The 22,085-nt window shown below is 41.2% G+C and overlaps 1 protein-coding gene across 1 annotated transcript in view; it reads right to left on the bottom strand.

Annotated features, from left to right (window-relative positions):
• LOC108710191 (glycine receptor subunit alphaZ1) overlaps window positions 1-22,085 on the bottom strand; it is a 67,835-nt gene that overhangs the window by 17,343 nt on the left and 28,407 nt on the right. Inside the window, exons 2-3 of the mRNA XM_041586033.1 lie at window positions 7,273-7,403; window positions 5,278-5,345 (exon numbers count right to left, since the gene is read on the bottom strand). Of these exons, the coding sequence (XP_041441967.1) occupies window positions 5,278-5,345; window positions 7,273-7,403 (199 nt within the window). The remainder of the gene's footprint in view (window positions 1-5,277; window positions 5,346-7,272; window positions 7,404-22,085) is intronic.

A 22,085-nucleotide genomic window follows, 5' to 3' on the forward strand; every position in this document is an offset into this window, starting at 1 on the left:
CTCTATAGTATTTGGCAAATCTAATTCCCGTGAGAGTGTGTCCTGGATGCCAAGTTCGTGGGGGGCTCTTGGAGGGCATAGACATAGGAGGGCATGAATGTCTCTTCATCTGAAAGACTGGCAACATTTGGCCAAGGGGAAAACAGAATATTAAAGAGATAAAAAATATTAAGGAGAGACCATCAGGTTGCTTGGTTTGCTGTGAAAATGTGATTTCATTGACAATTGACTTGTCTCACATTGAAATTTAATAGTATTTAGGAGACTTAGAATCCCAGGGAAGGGTCAGGCAGTCAAACATATACAAATACTGAAGTTGCCAGTGAATCCATGGAATGAGTTTTCCCCTCAGCAGAACCTCATGCAGTTTCAGTCCCTTTCAACACAGAAAAAAAAAAATCTCCCTAGAGTATTGTAGGCCCTGAGGCAAAAGAGAGGCAAAGATGGACTCCTGCCTGAAATCCCTACAGAACAGACCTATGGGAACAGATAATGCCTCACAATATATTAGACCTGCTGTTACTTATTCAGGTTTTCGGTTCAACATTCCATGAGCTACACATTGGTAACTGTTACAGGGATGATGGGAACAAAAGAGCAGAACTGAAAAAGGTGTAACTTCAACTGTGGGGCATGATGCTGTGCAATAACACATGCCTAAAGGAGGCCATACACAGACTGATCCTAAATGGTATCTGACCAAGCAGCCCCTTGGCTAAATTGATGGAGATTGTACGAGGGGCCATACATGGTGTGGTTGACCTTTTTATGAATTCCCTCAACAGTGTGGAGTGAAGACGAACTGTGGTTCCTCTTTACCTTCTCATCTGATAATCCACCATGCATTGGCCAACATGCATGAGCAGATGAAACAAACTATCCAATGTCCATAGTATATACATATCCACTGGTATTGTTAGGCCACAATACATATAATACTCTGTGTAGTTTGTTTTTACTGCTTTGCGGGACTGTAATTAGAAATCATAGGGCCCCATACTACTAAGTTAACAGTAATTGCAGTAAGTACCCCAACTAACATAATAGCTACTCTTTTAATATCGGTTAATTGCAATGAATTGCATATCTGAAACAATTTTTATGAGCCCATGCTACTACTCAAGAATAATGTATGGAACTTTTGTAAACTTTTTATACTCAAATGTTCTCTTTCTAAAAATATACCCTTAACCCAAATAACCCCCTGAAACTGACCAGTATCATTCATCTGAGATGCACTGATGAGCTCTAATAGGCCTGAGTGATACTGGCAGCACGCAAGGTCTCCTCTGATTAAACGACTAAACATGGAGCCAGTGAGAGTCTGTACGTCAGCTTTCTTTGTTAAATTAATTATCCCATGTGCCATTCTTAAGTTTTTGGGAGCAGTCACTGTACAAACAGTGTATAAAGTGAGGAGAGATCATTCGGAATGAGTTCTATCAGTATAGAAGACGTTATTATATATAAATAAATGATCCGCCATTCCGCCCTCCTGTGAAACAAATGATTGCATGGACTATATATGTGTATCCTGTTCTTTGTAGTGCATATATATCATATCATTTAGCAAGGAATTCAATATCTCACATATAAAGACTTATTAGTGACCCTAGAGTGTAGCTGATCTCAAGGTTTTCTCTCCGGGGACTGGATTTTCTTGCGGTTTGTAAGAATCAATAATTGATTTTTTTTCAGGATATAGAAAGTGTAATTTATCTGGCAACTGCAGATGCTAACGATGCAACTCAGATTTAAGTTCAACTTTGACAATGGAATTACTATTGCTTTTTTTTTTTTCAAATGAAGGGACTGAGCAGCAGGGGCCATCAATATGATTAGTGCCTGTCATATAGGTAACCTATCAATCTTTATTACGTTCTTTTTATTGACACTTTAAGGAATGGAATTACTAACAGGTGCGGTGGATCATTCCACTCTTGTAAAAAAAATTATTTCATTCATCTTGAAAAAATATGCCAAACGGTATTACTTAGTGGAATTTCCCACCTTAAACAGAAGAATAATTGAACTTGGGAAGATTTTGACTCATCAACACTTTCACTTTTTTTAGGGTGATATCATTAATGGAGCCTGAAGAATAATTTTGTTTCAATTAATTGTTCTCCTGCACTTCAAATATTTCATCAAAGCACCCGATTCATTAAAATATTAGTTTCTAAAATGTGTATTCTGAGATTTAAAATCATGTGACATCATTAAAAGCCATGTTCTGGAATCATTATTCTCTTAGCCTGTGAGACAAATCTGTCTGTTTCGTTTCAAATTGGTGTCAGACGGATGTATCTTTGGGGGCCCAGACATAAATACCAACTAAATGTACTTTCTGCAGGATGGTGAATAAGGGAGCCTTGGTTTGCCTCATGCTTCACATCTGTGTTCATTTGAACTACTTTTGAACTACTCATTTGGCTACTTTCTAAAATTACCCACTGTAAGCCGCATTCTCTGAATCCACTACAGCTGCCCACTGGATATGCCCACACAGCATCACATACAAATATATAACCAGTATGTGCTAAGTCAAAATGCATTGAATGAGCTTACCGCTGTACACGGTGGGCACGTGTGCACATGCCCCAGACCTTCAGCAAGGGGAGCAGATACTGTACCAGGAAACTTGAAAAGAGGCTGGCACAAGCCTGGACCCACGAAATAGTAAAGCCAGAGTAAGATTATAAAAGGATTAAAATAGCTTACATTTTATTTTCCATAATTAAGAACCAAGCGATGACACGTTACATGTCTACAGAGGACACTTAGTCATAGAGCCTATGACTAAGTGTCCTTGGTAGACACGAAACGCACCAGCCGGATGTTCTTAATTGTGAAAAATAAAATGTAAGCTTTTTTAATCCTTTTACAATCTGACTTCGGCTTTACTATTTCATGGGTCCAGGCTTGTGACAGCCTCTTTTCAAGTTCCACACAGCATCATAACCCAACTGTCCCGTTTTGTGCCTGACAGTCCTGCCCTGAACAGCCAGAAAAAGATGAAACGTTTCTGAAACTTAACTAACATAAGCGTTTTTTTGGCAGAGAGCCCAGAACATTCAGCAGCTGCACTTAGATACTTTTGTAACAATTTAAGATAAGCAAAGAATTGTAACTATTTAAGCTAAGCAGGTCTCTTGGGAGAACTGAGACTAGCAGCTTAAAGGGCAATTCACTTTAATTAGCAAAACTGTTATAACACATAAAACATTGCACTAAAACTCCCAGAAATGTGTTCAGACTTTCACAACCTGCCAAATTTTGTAAAATGGACAAAGTAATTAAGGGGTGTGGCCATAAATGGGCATGGTCAGAAAAATTTCACTGTGACTGCACGTGGCGCAACTTTTTGTCCTTCTTTCTATTTTTCAAATGTTTGGGAGGTATGTAACCCTGTCCTGCAACATAAAAGACCCAATAGTGACATCATAGCCCCACCCCTTATCCCACCTCCTCCAATGCCCCAATAAAGGTGGCAACCATAGATAAAGGACAGGGGTGTAACTACAGAGGATGCAGACTGCTGGGTGGTTCAGTAGGTATAGGAGACCCAGTGAGGCACTGACTGATCAATAAATGCTTCTGAATAATATCTTAATAACAGTATTTGGGGTAACTCATATGATTTTGCTCTGGGCCCAGTAATGCAAAATCTAACAAAATACAAACAGGTTTCTGTTATACATTGCTAATTATTTAAATATTGAACCCAGATAATCCTCTTTGTCATAGAACAAGAAGAGTTAACTGTGTTCTTCCAGCACAAGGGTACGTTGCCAGAATTTTTCATTTAAACACAATCAGGCCACGTGATTTTATCAGCAGTGAAATTAACAAGCCGTTATTTAGCGCACAACAAAATCATAATTATAATAACAATAAAAAAAATATTCAAAGGGCCTGATTGATTTTTGTCTCAGGCTTCCATAAAGTTTCCTTTTTTTTATTAACTCTCCTCCCAGGGAGTCAAAGTTAGAACAGAACGTTCATTTTGTTCTTGTCTGCAAATATCAATAATACTGTGATTTCTTACAGCAGCTCTTTCTTCCACACAGAAAACTGCCCTAGGGGGCCAGAGAAAGCCAGCGACTAAACGACTTTATCAGTTGAAACGGGATAGAATAATTTGTTTTCCAAAAGTTACACAGCCTGATTTATCAATATGATGAAATATTAAGGAGAAAATATATTTTGACATTAAAGGTTTTTGTAAATATTTAATATGAGGACAAACCTCAGAAAATTACAACAACGACGGCTTCGCTCACATCGCAACACTTTGTGGCGCCAGTACAACGCTAATTTACTAAAATCTGAAATTGCGTCCAGGAAGATGAACACTGGCGAAGTTGCGCTAGCGTTACTGCGGCAAGCAAAGCAAAGTTGTGCTAGCGTTGCCTAATTTGCATACGGCGGGAAGTTAAAGTTCAATAGATGTATATGTTGTAGCAAATCCAAACAGTGTAGTGTGGATTCGCACACCCTCCTTTCCAATGGATATAGATAAGCCTGTTGCATGTGGGTGGAGGCTCGGCAACCTCCCAATGCAATTTTCTGGAAAAAACCTCACGGCACTCAGGTCTGCGTGAAAATTTCAATCTTTTATTGAAGCGGAGTGCAATGCAACGTATCGGGGTAACCCCCTTTGTCAAGCATTTCAAGTATGTCAGGCAGAAAGGACAGGGCTGTCCTGGATCCCATAACACTTTCTACCCTATAGCAGAAAGCATTTTATTATAGAAAATATTATATCCCCTATTGTATGGTGGGACCTACATATAGTCATGGAATATCCATGTAAGTAACATTCAGTCTGGGATTACATTATCCCTTATCTATAGAAACACACACTGCACATAGGTAGCTGTATGTGTCCAGTCTGTGCCCAGCATCTAAATGAATCAGAAATGCTCAGCAGCGTTGTCTGTTTTTGAAGCTAATTTCATTTACTTGTCAAGTCTGTTTATGTCTCAGCCTACCCTGTGGACTAAGGACTAAGGACTAAGGACCTAAGGATGGATGCAGATATGCCCAGTGTTCATAAAAAGTGTCTTTAACACACATACTTCCCAAGTTCAAATGTTAAAAACTAGGGCGTTTAATACCCTGCCCCCATCCATACGACCATTCTCAGTCACAGCCATAAAAGTATGTGCTCTGCCCCAAAACCATCCACTTCCCAGTAAGGCAACCACTTTCCTTTGAGGTTTGAGATTCAAGACTGTCCTGCCTATGTTGGGACAACTGGGAGCATATACTCACCATGGTGGTTTCTGCAATTGATCCAAAACTGTTAATGAAGATGTTGCAGCTCACATTTACAGGCGGACCTGTAACCAAAAGAGGAGTCTAATTAGGGCTTAATACTGATGCAGAAAAATCTTGAGTCCAGGGCCAAAACTTGAGGTAGGCAGAAGAGGCACCTAGGGCGTAAAGACGTGGGGGCTTGGAAAGGTACCTGTTCAAAAGTCTTCTGCCTACCCCTAGTCTGGGTGGTCCGCTCCCCTGCTGCTCTGCTTCCCTCCTCTTTCTCCTCCCCTCCCCTTTATCACTCTCCCCTCCCTCCATCAGTCCCCCTGTCCTTCCCCTTCATTGGTCTCCCCTCCTTCCTGTCTCTTCTATTATGGCGGATGCACACTCACGAGCGTGCGCGCATGGGGGTGGCTGCGGGCGTAGCCAACCGGGGTGCCTAGGACACCCTGTCGTCTAGGCCCGTCTAGCCTGCACCCAGAACCACAGTGTAGGCCTGGGTGCAGGCACATGCAGCAGAAACATGTTAACATGAACTTCGGAGCCAAAATCAGCCCCGTGTGGCATTAGCCTGAGGCAGTCCCACTTCACCCCTTAGTTCTCTACAGCAGTTGACAAAAAACTTAAAGGAAAACTTTAACTCCCACAATGAATACTAAAGCAACAGGTTACAATTTACATCATATTATGGAAAACAACTGACCAGTGAGAACTCTAGTGACTAAAAACGTAGGGATGCAAGAGAAATTCACCAGCACTATGGTGATTCCCAGTCATTGTCAGTCATGTTGCTCTTATACAATATCTCTTATAAGAGATTATTATGCCGTTTTGGTGTCACTATATTTCTCTGGATTCAAACATTGGGAGGAAGGGCCGATTTGCTTAGTACTAGGAACTATGCTTAATGCTTCCAACTTTCAAGTTCAGGTCCAGGAACAAAGAATATTGAGCTAGATTGACAAAGGTCAGTTGGGATTCTTATTGGAGGATAATCTTATATTTTAATACAGCTGTGGGTCCCGAAGAGCTGATGAAAATGTTGGGCATCTCCTAACCTAGGAGATGAATTTCCATTTTTAAAACTGGAAATTCGACTCTTCTAGTGCATATAGAGTTTTTGAGCTCCTTTCACTAGCAATGCATTCCCCCCAGACCCCCTTTAGCTCAGGAAAGGTAAGCACTAGGGGGCCAGGTGGGCAGCATCAGATGACCCCTGAGAATACAACCCTGATGTTGCTTGACTACAGCTCCCAGCATGCCTTAGGGAAATGACACATGAGATTAGTCACCCTACAAATAATCTCCTCTAGGGTGGGTGGGTGACCCATCTCCTCCAAATCCTTTCCCAGTGGCTAACATGCAAATTGTTGCTGGGGAAACATAGACTGTGCAGTTGCTTCAGATGTAGTCCGAAGTCTCCTCACCAGGATACTTTGGGCGACTTCGTTCTGTGTATGTTTCCTCAGAGGCGTTTCGCATGTTAGCTGATGGGAAAGCTTTTGGAGGAGATTAGTCACATGGGGTAGAGGTGATTTCTCGCGGGGTGACTAATCTCCTCATGTCATTGCCCTTAACCTTGATAAAGTAAATTGTGGCTTGTCCAGTAGAGTATTTTATAAGCTTCAGCCATTCTATCCAATCCACTGCCCAGACAAAATAGCTCTCAAAACAGCTCTCGCTCTTGTTATAAATTCATGATATTAGCAGAGTAAAACTGCTAATATAATAACTAAAGAAGCATATTATTGCAAACGGCAGAGGTGCTTTTAGAATATTTTTTTTAAATTTTGAATTGTTGCTTTGTGATGTCACCAGCTATCAATAGAGCTTAGCTTGGTCTCCTCTTGGAACTCTTTTGTGACTTCTAATATCTTTTTAATTTATAATAGGAGTGCATAAAGTATGTCATACACATGTGCATTATTCTGTATAATATAAAATATAATATAAGAATGGGGTACTTAGTCTATACTGCTGTGCCAATAAATACAAATCCAAAAGAACCTTTGAAATTGGGTCGAATCCTGGCGTCGTATCCTGAGATCTTTCCCATCAGCTTATCCAAGAAGTCAGAAGGAGACATTTGTTTGGCAGAGGAACGGGCAGACGCACCAACTTCCTTGGAAGCTGCTAGACTGTAATGAAAAGACAGCAAATCAGACACAGAATTCACAAAATCATGGGGAGACTGTAGGAATGATGGTTTCTAATATGATAGCAGGTCTCTGTAGGGGGCCAACACACAAGGCATCAAGACAGCACGTCAGCTGAAAAGGCACAGCTGGGAGTGAAAAGCAAAATCATTTTTGTAATGATTCTATGAAAGAAGTTTTGGAACCCTATTAAATAATCATTCCATTCTCCAGAGGCTAAAATTGTCTCTCTTCTCTAATTGACTCATATTTCTTATATGGTTGCAGGGGAAATAATATAAGCAAGTGCCTTCTATAGATTCGGCTTTGTTAGGATCAAACTGGGCAGGCTGAAATCAGTATAATTTTTAGTCTCAAAAATAAATTACAGGTATGGGATCTGTTAAGGCTTGACCAATTAGTTTTTTTGTTGGTGCTGCAGTTTCTAATACCAAACACCCTCCCCCCCCCAAAAAAGTTTTGCCTCATCAGTATTGCGGTGATTTTAAAATAATGCATGCAGTACATTAATCATTCTAATGGCAATCATGTCTAATAGTTGCAACACATTGCAATTCCATCAGATTTAATATGGTTATTCACCCCATTGCCTATTACAACATGATTGACAATATTTGTCTGATACAATCTTTTGGTGTAAACAAACTACTGTCTCTTTCCAGAGACTATTATCCCACTGTTACTATCAGCACCATCTCTCCCTACTATACCTGCTATCCTAAAGCCACAGTACCTTCCCAGAGACTATTATCCCAACTGCTACTATAGTCACCATCTCTCCCTACTATACCTGCTATCCCACAGCCACACTCCCTTCCCAGAGACTATTATTCCACTGTTACTATAGACACCATCTCTTCCTACTATACCTGCTATCCTACAGCCACAGTAGCTTCCCAGAGACTATTATCCCAACTGCAACTATAGGCACCATCTCTCCCTACTATACGTTTTATCCCACAGTCACAGTCCCTTCCCAGAGACGATTATCCCACTGCTACTATAGACACCATCTCTCCCAACTATACCTGTTATCCCACAGCCACAGTCCCTTCCCAGAGACTATTATCCCACTGATACTATAGGGACCATCTCTCCCTACGATACCTGCATTCCCACAGCCACAGTCAGTGTCAATGCGCATGCACGACGGCATCACGCATGCACGAATGCACGGGCTGGGGGAAGTAGAGGCAAGATGGCCGGCTGTGTTGCCATTGGCACCCACACAGCCTGGCCCTCTGATCCCACTGCTACTATAGGCACCATCTCTCCCTCCTATACCTGCTATCCCACAGTCATTGACCCTTCCCAGAGACTATTATCCCCACTGCTTCTATAGGCACCATCTCTCACTCCTATACCTGCTATCCCACAGTCATTGACCCTTCCCAGAGACTATTATCCCCACTGCTTCTATAGGCACCATCTCTCCCTACTATACCTGCTATCCCACAGTCATCGTCCCTTCCCAGAGACTATTATCCCCACTGCTACTATAGGCACCATCTCTGACTACTATACCTGCATTCCCACAGTCGGCGTCATCGCGAATGTGTGAACACCCGTGACGGCACCGCTCATGCACGGGTGCACGCGATGAGGGAAGTGGAGGCGAGCTGGCCGGCTGTGTTGCCTAGGGCACCCACGCAGCCTGGCCCGCCTCTGATCCCACTGCTACTATAGGCACCATCTCTCCCTACTATACCAGCTATCCCACAGTCACAGTCCCTTCCCAGAGACTATTATCCCACTGCTACTATAGGCACCATCTCTCCCTACTATACTTGCTGTCCCACAATCCTTTCCCAGAGGTTATTTTCCCCACTGCTACTATAGGTACCCTTCTTCCCTAATATACATGCTGTCCCACAGCTGCCATCCCTCCATCAGAATCTTACATTCAAATCTGTTTCAAAACAGCAAACAGATTTCTAGATATGTTGTTAGCTTCCCAGGTGCCCTCAGCCATGTGACTTGTGCTCTGATAAGCTTCAGTCACTCTTTACTGCTGTACTGCAAGTTGGAGTGATGTCACCCCCCTCATCCTTATACTGTGAGGATGCAGGTGTGTGAGCTCTGTGGAGTATGTTTATCCCCAGGCCCTTGGGGGTCCTGGGGGAGATACTTTCCTTTTTTTATGACTTGTCCCTATCCCCTTTCAATCCTCAGTTTCACATCCCCAGCAGTTTATTTTTATTTATTTTTTTAACTTCTTCCTCTTGAAAATCAGGAAAAAGGGAGGTATGGCTGCTACAAGTGAGCAGAGAACTCGCCTATGCAGTGGAAGAAGGACTGCTAAAACAAGCATGCCGGCACCTGCAGATTGTGTAAAGAAGGCAGAACCAGCAAGGCAAAAAGTATTAGAAAATTAATCCTCCTCACAAGATGAAGCTGTAAGAGACACCCGGAGCAGGATTCCAGCTGTGGAGCTATTGTGGGGGGCTGCAAAGGGAGGGAGACGTGCAGGGAAGACGTCACACCTGAGAGTGTATGAGGTCTCATTGACTAGAGAGGAGTAAGTCTCCCTAAATTTGAAATCAGATGCGACTAAGGCCGGACTGGGGGGCCTTGGGCCCACCTGGACTGCTGTCCAAGGCCCCCTCCGGACCCCCTGGCCCCACTATAATGGTGGCATGGTTGTCCCAATGGAGCGGCTCTCATGCGGGGCTGGCGCGCATGCGCCGCCACATATTGATTTTTTTAAGAAGGCCCACGAGATTGACAGAGGGGTCTGGCCCGGCGGGGGCCCATTAGGGCCGAGGCCTACCGGGTTTTTTCCCGTCTCCCACCCGGCCAGTCCGACCCTGGCTGTGGCAATGGAGTCTGTTGCTCAACAAGTTGCTGAGTGAGTGCTGGAAGGATCAGAAAGCCGGAGAGAGACACCTTCTGCAGGGGCTGATAGAATGGTGAGTGCCAATTTATCTAATCATGCTAAGACTGTTAATGCTGAGATTATTACTGCTGAGACTTTTACTGCTGGTGGGAAGCAGGGGGGAGGGGACACTGAGACTGTTGCTGCAAGTTGTAGCAGGAAAAAAACTTTGGGAAGACTAAGTTCTGTGGACACTGGGGAAAAAAGTTTTTTTCTGATTCTGATTCTGGTAGTGGTGGTGGTGGAAATTATTAATGCCCTAAATGAGCTTAAAAGCATTGAGACTAAGCAATCTGTACTTACCAGAGGGATAGATCTGCTCGTTAAGAATCTCAAACTAATCTCAAGAACAAAAAAGTGCTAAAGCTATCCGAGAACTGGCTTATTTAAATAATGACTTTGAGGATGTGGATTTACAGATCAAGAATTCTATGTATGCCCCAATGAAAATGCTATTTATGCTCATAGTATACAGTACCGCACACAGTGCTAGTTACATGCAGAAAAAGAAAAATTGTGAGAATTGAAGAACATTTCCTCATCCTTGTATATTATGTAGAGGTCAGAATGTGCAATCCCATCACAGCTGCCGTACTGTGTAACCATTTGTGCATATTGTACAGCTGAGACAGGTACAGGTATGTGGAATAACCATCCTTTTAATGACTAGTGCTTTCTTTTTATTTAACTCCCAGGAACAATTGCTGAACACTACAATAGCACTTTATTGTGACTCCTTCCCATTAAATATTTGCCCAGGACATCATATCAGTTTGTTTAACTTTTTCCTCGATAGACAGATAGATTTATAATTTATAGATGATAGGCAGAGCAAAAGAAAGATAGATAGATTAAATGATATATATATATATATATATTATATGACTGATATTGATGATAGATATAGATACATATATGATACAGTATGTATACATATATACATACAGTCTACCCCGGTACTAGATGATTGGGCTTGTGGAGGGGTTGCTGGTCAATGGGGCTAATTCCCCCATACTGGATTTAACCACATTGACTGGTAACAGTCAGAGGGATTTTTTTTAAACTGTGGATTTATTTTTCTATACAGGCATCAGATACACACTAAAGCTTCCACCCTAGGCAAACACCTTTGGTACCTTTATATAAAATATGGCAGATCTTTCTGTGGTCAAAAAGTTTTAACATTTTCTGATAATCTTTACTTAGTACATATTGTTTGTATTTCTCATATGCAATTTTGTTTTGTTTAAAAACTTAAATAAAAACATTTGTGAACAAAAAAAGAAAATATGGCAGAACCATGTTATGTTCTCTCAATATTCATACAGACTTTCGTGTTAAAGATACATTGCCCACAGTGAATGCAGTTCGCAGCTCCAGTCAGAGCTATTAGTGTTCATTAAAGTCAAATAATGGGCCAGCTTCAATTCAGTAAGAAAAAGTTATCTAATGGTTTATCACGTGAAAACTCATACAGTAGACGAGATTCAATTCGAGGAGAAACAACTTTTCTCCAAATCCATTTCCAGTTTTTTTCCCATAGACTTCAATAGAGTTTTCATGTGATAAACCATGAGATGTTTTTCTGAATTGAATTGCATCCCAAATTGAATCTCGTCAGTGAGTTTTCACGTGATAAACCTTTTTCTCACTGAATTGAATCTGGCCCTTTGCGTGTTACAATTTAGAAAACTTTCAGTGCTCATGTATCGTACAATGGCCCCTCACTGCTTCTCAATGTTCATCTCTCCTCATGGCATGGGGCAGGGGCGTAACTGCATAGGAAGCAGACGCTGTGTGCGCAGGGGGCCCAGGAGGTATAGGGGTCAGTTTCTAGACATTTTGTGGGCAGGAAAAATGATTTGCTGTGGGGCTCAGTGATATCTAGTTACGCCACTGGCATGGGGCATTGTTTTGAGCCTGTCTAGCATACGCTAGGGACCCTGGCAAAAGGTTGGACCGTCAAAGAACACCCTAGCCAAAGGTTGGACCTTCAAACTGAGTTTAAACAGAAAATGCTTAATGACATCTTAACTAGAGGACAGTCAATGAGGTAAAATCCTTAACAGCAGTTTTGAAGCAAAAATGTGCTGGGTGCTATCAGGCAACAGAGGGGTGATTTGGAGTGTTGTTTCCCCTGCCCACAGAAATGAAGAAATAAAGTCTTTGTGCCCTTGTACTAAAGGGACAGTATATGCCTTTATGCACTTTTTATCATTAGCAAACTAAATACAGTTATGCTCAAAATGTAATCCGTCTCTTCTTTTATTAAAGGAGAATTGTTTATCAATTTTAATTTTCAAAGCACTAATATATAACTGTTCAATTTTTACACTTACTACATCCCTATATAATGGGCTCTGTGTAAACAACCCCCCTCCCTTCCACCCCATTGTTTTGTACTAAAGACTAGCAGAAATCCATTGTGCAGGGGGTTTATCTATGTATTGGTAATCTGATTAACTAATTTTCTCCTCCTTCCATAATTGTTTGCAAGAACCAGGAGGCCAGAAACCAAAACTAGATTAATTTTCCCTGTTTGCCCTTTGTAAATTACAAACAAAACTCTATACTCTTATTAATTAAAATTGTAGACAAAGTGTAAGTTTAGCACAAGCTCTGTTTATTGTACTCATGATGAGCAAGGGGTATAATGCACCTTTTAAGGATTTACATTTGAAAACAAGTTGCCTTCAAGGTAAACAATAGGAATGTTATACTTTTCTTTTAATCATAGTTATGATTGTAGAACCTGCAGATACAAATCTCCCTTGGGTCTGTCATTTCCACAGATGTATAACAACTATTTTAAGAGCATTCTGGGTTTTTCATGCATAGACACTATGGAGGGTATTTACAAAAGTTTTGGGAACAGGTTGAATTCTCCTTTAAGAAATGTATGAACTAATGTTAAAAAAACAGTTTGGAATCTGCACCTGGATCACTGAGCTGTCAGACTGACACACCAAAGACAGGAAAGTACCCCCTGCTGCAAAATAGAGAAGTCACCTCAGAGTTCCATGACCTGTAAAAAAGCACTCGGCCTTCGACATTGTCTTTCAGTGCCTATATAATCTTCAGGATTCAGTCCTGAAACCTGTCCTATAAAAGAAGGTCCATACTAAAAATGGATGACATGTGAATATGGACATGCACAGCAGTACTACACAATGGCAATAAAGAATTCCTCTATTCTATTCATAGTAAACATTATATCTGAGGACTCAGCTTTTAAGGCGCCCTGGAAGAAGATTTGTGTTTTTGCACATCTCATCTAAGTGAAAGTGCTTACATTGCTTACTGTTTATTTTCCCTGATAAACTGTTTTTCCTAGTGCAGGCCTGGCTTTCAACAAAATGATAATTGATCCTCCTGTGAAGAATGAAGGGCTTGTGCTTTCCTGATGATTTACAGACAGAATGCCAATCTTCTCTTATTGGGAATCCACACACAAATTATATGGTATTGCTTTTTCAAAGGACTCTCAAACAGTTCTGAGGGCAAATCCATAGCTTTCACTGAAGAGATCTAATTGGATGGACACAAGCTATCTATGAGCTATTGCATGGACTCTTCACATTTCATCTAGGTCAGTGCTGCTGGCCACCTACTAGGTAAAAAGAATCTGTATAAAGATTGTTTCTCTATTCACTTTTTAGGTAACACTTAGGAAACTGAGCAAATATAAGCATGAACCGATAGGGGATTAATGGAGACATGATTGCATCTAAAAATTAGAACCAAACGGTAGAGTCTGGCACTGAACCAATTTTTGAGACCCAGACAGGACCGCAACCCGCAACCCACAGCCCGCGATCCGGACTGCAACTCACATATTTACCCACTTGGATCTGCTACCCAACCCACTATTGCCTTATCTGTAACCCGGCACGCAAACCACCAACCAACATTAAACAGCAAGTGATGTTGCTGCAGACCCAGAAGTTACACCATCAGAAGTGGGCAGGGACAGAACAAAACATTTTGAAATTTTTTTAAGAGGAGCAAAATATATATATTATAACGTTAGAAAATTAGACCGCAACCCGACCTGAAACCTGCAGACCTGCAACCTGCAGAACCCCATCTATACCCGCACCTAAAAACGTACCCGCATCCCGCAGGGTACCCATTTGTGGCTAACCCGCTACAAGACTCTACCTTAGGGGTCCACAGAAACTGCAATGTGAAGCACCCAAAGCACAATTCTTCATGGAGGTGTTAAAGAGACGTGGTTGAATAAAGGAAGTAATATACTAAATTTTGCCCAAGGACCTATAGATACCCCTTAAACAACACAAATGTGACATCATAACTTGCCCACCATTATTCAGTTATCACTAGGGATGCATCGATTCCATGATTCGGTTCGGGATTCGGCCAGGATTCGGCCTTTTTCAGCAGGATTCGGATTCAGCCGAATCCTTCTGCCTGGTTGAACCGAATCTTAATCCTAATTTGCATATGCAAATTAGGGACAGGGAGAGAAATTGCATGACTTTTTATCACAAAACAAAGAAGTAAAAAATGTTTTCCCCTTCCCACACCTAATTTGCATAGGGGTGGGAAGGGGAAAACATTTTTTACTTCTTTGTTTGTGACAAAAAGTCACAAGAATCTTTCACGAAGGATTCAGGGGTTTGGCTGAATCCAAAATAGTGGATTCGGTGCATCCATAGTTATCACTCATGAAACAGATTTTCAATGATGATCACCTACAAAGGTCTCATGAGGAGGTAATTAAGGTTAGTAGAGGTTAGAGACTGTGTGTGATAACCTGCCTGGAGTTGAACTGGGGACATGGTGTTCTTATGCTGTTTGAATTACCTCTGCTCTATGTAAGCACACAGTTAAGACCCTGGTTCACTCCTATGGCTATGCTTAGTAATTGCTAGTGAGCATGGCTTGTTTCACCTGTTGCCATTCTGGCCCCAGGTGATGAGTGTAAGACATTAGTCTGGCTATAAAACCTCCTACCTGCACTGACTCATTGCTCAATGTAGGTTTAATTCCTGGGTGTGATTCCTGTCTGAACTTCTGTTCATGACCCTTGCCTGTTTTGACCTTTTTCTATATCGCTTCCTGAACGAACCCTTGCCTGTGTGATCACTCTTCTGGATCCTGACAATGTTACTGATTGGTTTTGACTCCAGCCTGTTTATCCTGAATACATTCTTGGCTCCTGATTCTGTACTGCACTGTCTGACTGGTACTGATCTGAGCTGCAATTGGCAGATGTGTGAGCCAACCAGGCCTTGGGGTTTGCTCTGGGTTTTGAGATACCATACATTACACTGTGTAACTTAGTTATTTACAGTGGTGGAAAGTGGTGGGTAGCTTGAGGACAAATTAGGCTAAAATGTGGTAGTGAAATATTACATATTTAATAAGGGGGGGGAAGGGGGAAAACATTTTTTACTTCCTTGTTTTGTTACAAAAAATCACGCAATTTCCCTCCCCACCCCTAATTTGCATATGCAAATTAGGATTCGGATTTGGTTTGGCCAGGCAGAAGGATTCTGCCAATCCGAATCTTGCTGAAAAAGGCCGAATCCCAAAACGAATCCTGGATTCGGTGCATCCCTAGAGATAATACGTGTAATTAAATAAAGGTGTAACCATTGTATTAAATGTAGAGCATCTCCGCCAAGTAGCTGTAACTCGTAGAAGAGATTCACATAGCAATGAACTTGAACAATCTACAGGGCGCTAATCTGCAAGATGAACCACTAAGTACTTATTGGTGCGGTAGTCTTCCCCAGAGTGTAAAGATCTCAGCATAAACATTTATCCTCTCTCCGAGGAGATCCTTGCAAAACCATTAACTGAAATGACACAGATGTGTTAAACAGTGCTAAACTATTCAACTTTTTCATGGTCAGAAGGACCTTCCTAGCCTGGGGGATATTAAAACTTCACATTTTGCCTTGCTGTGACTCATCAAGAAAGTTGCAGCAACCGAAGCTGTACTCCATAATGACTTTCATCTATTACTGCATACCTCCAGCTGCCTTGTTACTTGAAAGCATGTGAAAATCCACCAGGCCCAATGACAGCTAAGTAATTAGGTTGTATTATCCAGTTTAATAAAGGGCATTCATTGCATTGTACCTTGTGATTGTAAATGAGCCCTAAGATCTATACTTATAATGACATGGGCAGGGTTACTGCAGCATTCTATACTTGTTGATAGAGTCTGTTCATGGTTGTCTTAAATGCGACACCTGGCTGGCCCGATCGACAGTAATGAAATGATGAACGGGTTATGTATTTTGTTGGAAATCTAAGGATATTATAAACCTGCCAATTAGTGTATGGTGGCTTAATGATTAGAAATGCTATCTGGTTACAATGGGTTCCTAGGTTTGATTCCAGCCAGGGTCAATCTGCATGGAATTCTCCAAATTGGAATGCAGAGCCCTTCTGCAATTCTTCTGCATGCAGGACAAACAGAATGTTACAAAAACATGATGGAGTGCCAGGGATAGAATAGAAAGCTAAGTAATATAAACAATAATATTTTAGCCTTTTTTGGCTGCCAGGGTCAGTGACCCTCATTTAAAAGCTGGAAAGCTGTAAAAGAAGGAGGCAAATATTCCAAATCTATATCAAGTAAATTATGAAGATCAGTCGAAAGTTGCTAATAATAGGAAGGACATTCTATAACATTCTAACAGTTATAGTAAAGGAGAACTACCAAGTTTTGATGAAATATTTTAGACACATAGAGCCATTTCTGCAGTTTAGCATTGCATTTAACAAGTGTTAAGTGTCTATCGCTGGCCCTTTTTTCGATATTCCCATTGCTAAAACATATGCTCACATACCACACAGCACATAAATCCACATTTTATAAACTAGCCTGAAATGGCACACTCATTTGTATTGCCCTGTACATTTAGTTAATAGAAAAATCAATAATATGTACTCAGACTTCACTATAAAATCAAGTGACGCAGGGTTATGAGGTTTCAGAAGAAATGTGGCCTTCATGTAAAGAATGAGAAATAATGTGCCCAGTAAACTACTGGTTGAATTCAGGAACAGACTTACAGATAAACTTAAATTCTCATACTTCATTGGACAAATACAAAAGGCAAAATAAAAAGGCAGAAGAGCGTAGAATGTATAGAGTAATTTGTTCTCATTGTGTTATGTTTTCAGTTTTTTTTCTAATCCTTAGATGAACTTCAGTTACCCCCCCCCCCAAAAACCATGTTTGTTGTGATAATAGGGTCCCTTTAAAGAAGATGGAAAGCAAAATCACTGGGGGGTAGCAAGTAATTGGATATCCCACCAATGTTTTTAGTAACTGCCAGTCTAGCACTATTCTTCTTCAAACAATGTACCAACACGGGGTACTATTTGCTGAGCACCACTCTGCCATGTTATTTTGTTCTCCTCAGTCAATTTGTATGTGGGTGTATGTGCACTACAGAAATCTTGGAAAACATTCGGAGCTGTGCATGCATTTACCACTTCAGATTGGAGACTTCTAAAATCCAGAAGATGATGGTGGCATGGTGCTCAGCAAACAGAACTTCTATCTGATGCATTGTTTAGAGAAGAGGACCGGCAGGCAATAACAATTAAATAGGTTCAGAGACCCAAGGATCTCCAAATGATGACCCTTAGGATCTATTAACAGGGCACTTGTAGAGGAGATGCAAATTGCTCTGTGTGCTGAATCCGGTGCAAGGTGCAAATCTTAGTGCCGTGGGCATAAAGCAAACCTGCCATTGCTGGGGGGGTACACCCACCACATGTGCCTTATAAATATGCAGGCAGGCTATACAGTGCTGGGCTAAGGCAAGCCAGCCGGCCACTTCGCCCACTTGGCACTTTTCACTGGAGAAACACTTGCCGGACTAGTTCTGGCCCTGGGCTATATTCATAGGGAGGCAAATTTATGGGGGAACAAAGTTGCCACTGATTGTTGATGGATGCTGGGAATTTGTAAAATAACATGGACATAAACAATAATAGGCAGCCATAGGGACCAGTAATCCAGAAACAGGCATTTAGGTTCCAATTACCAGGCAGATTTAATAGGCACAGTAGGCAGAAAGCTGAATGTTCCTTCCACCAGGTTCCCCTTCTGTAAAGGAACTGAACATTTCTGTGATGTAGAAATCTGCCTCTTTAACTGTCAAGCCTCCTGCATTTAGTGTTTGCTTTTCATTCCCTAGATCTACATGGGGTCCTGAGCAAGAGTACCCTTTACAGAACATCATAGAAAAATAGTGATGGGCTGGCACAAACTGGATCACACTCCAAAAATAAATGTAGTAACGTGTTGCGTGCCATAGGGGCATTTAGTCATAGGCTCTATGACTAAGTGCCCCTAAGGCACGAAACGCGTAAGGCCTTTGCTGTGACGTTTTTGTTTTTATTTTTGGAGTGTGATCCAGTTTGTGCCAGCCCATCGCTATTTTTCTATTTTGCTACATTGCCCTCCTGAGCTGAAAGTTTGGGGTTTGAGCACCTGGATCTCCCATTTGTCTAGGAAAGTTAACCCCAAAATTACTGCCCAATGCATAGGCACTGAACATTTTTCTATATATGTATCCATGATAAGTTACAGAACATCCTAAATATTTTCTAGTCCGTGTCTATTTTCTTATGCTCTGAGTTTCTGAGCAATTGTGCCCTTTACAGATCATCCTACATATCTTCTAGTCTGTGTCTACTTTCTTATGCTCTGCTTCTTCTTGTTACAATCAATGCCTCCTCTGTCTCCTTCTAGTTAGTGCCCAACCAATGCATTCAGTGCTACATATTCCCAAAGATATTACAATATTAGCCATACAGTATATCGTATTCAGTTGCAGTTTAGATTGGGACAAGAGATATTCTGTAGGGTCACATGTAGGGTCACATGCTTGCTTAAACTTAAAATTTATAATAATAAGAACTTATATAATTTATTATTTAAATATTATATACTCGATATTATGTAAACTAGCATTAATCTATATTAACATCAAAGTGTCAGGGCCTCATAGTTGGGAAGTGGGAATTGAGGAATGCAGCTATTGGAACTGGCAGGAGTCACATGACAAGCAAGACAGGGAAAGTCCAATAGTGCAGTACAAAGTTTGTGGTCAATGTCCACTGTCCAGACAAATATTAACATAGTAAGTTAGGTTTAAAATAGAAACATGTCCATCAAGTTCAACCTTTTAACTGTCTAACTGCCAGTTGATCCAGAGGAAGGCTAAAAACCCCATTTGAAGCCTCTCCAATTTGCCTCAGAGGGGGAAAAAATTCCTTCCTGACTCCAAAATGCCTATTCGGACTAGTCTATGGATCAACTTGTACTATGAGCTATCTTCCATAACCCTGTATTCCCTCACTTGCTACAAAAACCTTCTTAAAGTTATCTAATGTATCAGCCTGTACGACTGATTCAGGGTTTGAGCACTGGAGAACAAAACTATACAACATATTCTAGATAGGACCTTACAAGTGCTCTGTACAGTGGAAGGATGAGCCCCATCTCCCGCGAATCTCTGTCCCACTTAATACAGCTCAAGACTTTGTTTGCCCTTTAGGAGTGAAAAGTTAGAATGACAGACCAGTGTCAAATACAGAAATAAAATAACAGCAACACACAGGAACAGGCAATGAGAACTGTGGGAATTCCACTCAAATGATAGCCTTAGCAATAATGTTTAGCAATAGAAAGCCAATGACCTCCAGGTGTCTGCAACAGAATCTGTTTTATTCACAACAGAGCTGTATTCCAGAGAGCAATAACTTTTTATAACAGAAGTAACACACTTACAGTTCTTGTTCATAAGTCAGAACAGCCTGCACCCACTGTCAGCACCAGTTCTGCTTTCTACATCAAAGTTTTAGCCCCACGTGGCGGTTAGTCTATACCTCAGTCTTCAACCAACTTAGTACAGCAGAATTTCCCCTCTTTGCCTCACACAACCATTATTTTACACACTTCTTGGTTTCTTAAAGGAAAACTATACCCCCAAACAATGTAGGTCTCTATGAAAAGATATTGCATAAAACAGCTCATATGTAAAACCCTGCTTCATGGAAATAAACCATTTTCATAATAATATACTTTTCTAATAGTATGTGCCATTGGGTAATCATAAATAGAAAATTACCATTTTGAAAAATTAGGGCCACCCCCTGGGATTGTACAATTCACTGTGCACACAAACATACCAAACAAGTTAGGTCACATGAGCCAATGAACAGACAGAGTTCTATTGCTTCAACACTACTTCCTGTTACAGTTAGATCTGCAGTATTTCTGGTCAGGTGATCTCTGAGGCAGCACACAGACACATATAGATATATACCAGTTTGGTAAGATTCTTTAATATGCCACTTAATATGATATAAATGATCTGTTGCTTAAGTGTACATTTTGGGGGTATAGTTTTCTTTTAACAGAGAGCTCTTTTCCTCCCAAGTAATGACATCACTCCCCACACCTGCAGTTACAGGGGTGGTAGCTTTAAGCTAACTTTTAGTATGTTATAGAATGGCCAATTCATTATTTATTTTTTATAGTTTTTGAATTATTTGCCTTCTTCTTCTTCTGACCCTTTCCAGCTTTCAAATGGTGGTCACTGACCCCATCTAAAAACAAATGCTCTGTAAGGCTACACATTTATTGTTATTGCTACTTGTTATTACTCATCTTTCTATTCAGGCCTCTCCTATTCATATTCCAGTATATTCAAATCAGTGCATTTGAATTTGTAAACTGAAGAGCTGCTGAATAAAAAGCTAAATAAAAACAACAGATAATAAAAAATGAAAACCAATTGCAAATTGTCTCAGAATATCCCTCTCTGCATCACACTAAGGGGGTTCTTAACTAAAATTCAATTTTACCTAATTTTTTTAATAAAAACAAAACCCATCACCAAACGAGTGGATCTTTCCCCGATATGCCATTAACGAGCATGACTATATCGGGGGTAATCTGAATGTTCGGTCGTATGGCCGAACGATCCAATTGCGATGTGCAATGGGCTCCAGTGGGATCGGTCGGCTCAAAATCAAACCTGTTCGATCGACCAAACAACCAATCTCCGCCGGACTAAAGATGTCGGCACTCTCCATACACAATGCGAAAATCATACAAACCCTTGATAGGATCTGTGCGTCTATGGCCAGCTTTACATGACCTTGACAGGTCTGAGATTACGGGGTTTTTGGGTTCGGGCTTTTTGAAGCATCGGGGTATAATAAACCTCGAAAAAATTTTGCCCCAAAAAGCCAGACCATAAAACTTTTTGGTAAATAAAAACCTAAAAGTTCATTTAAAGGTGAACAACCCCTTTAATTAGGACTGCATGTTTTTCAAAGCATCTGTACTTAAAGGTGCATTTTCTTTTTACACACTGCCCATGATAGGATTTGTTCCTGGTGCTATTCTGATCCTGAAAACCTGTTTTTGAATACCCTGCCCTGTTCTTGACGATTCTACTTTCTGTATCCTGACTCCTTGCCTGATTTCCTACGCCGATTCTGCCTTATCCCTCTGATTGACTTCCTGGTTTGACCCTTGCCTGCCTGACTACGTTTGTTCTCTGCCTGCCCCGTCCCAGTCTGATCTGACTACTCTATTGCCTAACGTCTTGTACCGCGACCTTCGGCCTAAAGACTCTAGCTAACAGTCATGCCCCTCTGCCTATACAGAACCTCTAGCCTTGCACCTCTCGTTTAAGTCCTGGTGGCATCCAAGTAGCTGAGGGCTCCTCCAGAGGCCAAAGGCGGTCACTCTACAGGTGAAGCATGAGCCGAGACCAGGG

Source organism: Xenopus laevis, chromosome 3L (assembly GCF_017654675.1).
Source record: "Xenopus laevis strain J_2021 chromosome 3L, Xenopus_laevis_v10.1, whole genome shotgun sequence".
Lineage (NCBI taxonomy): Eukaryota > Metazoa > Chordata > Amphibia > Anura > Pipidae > Xenopus > Xenopus laevis.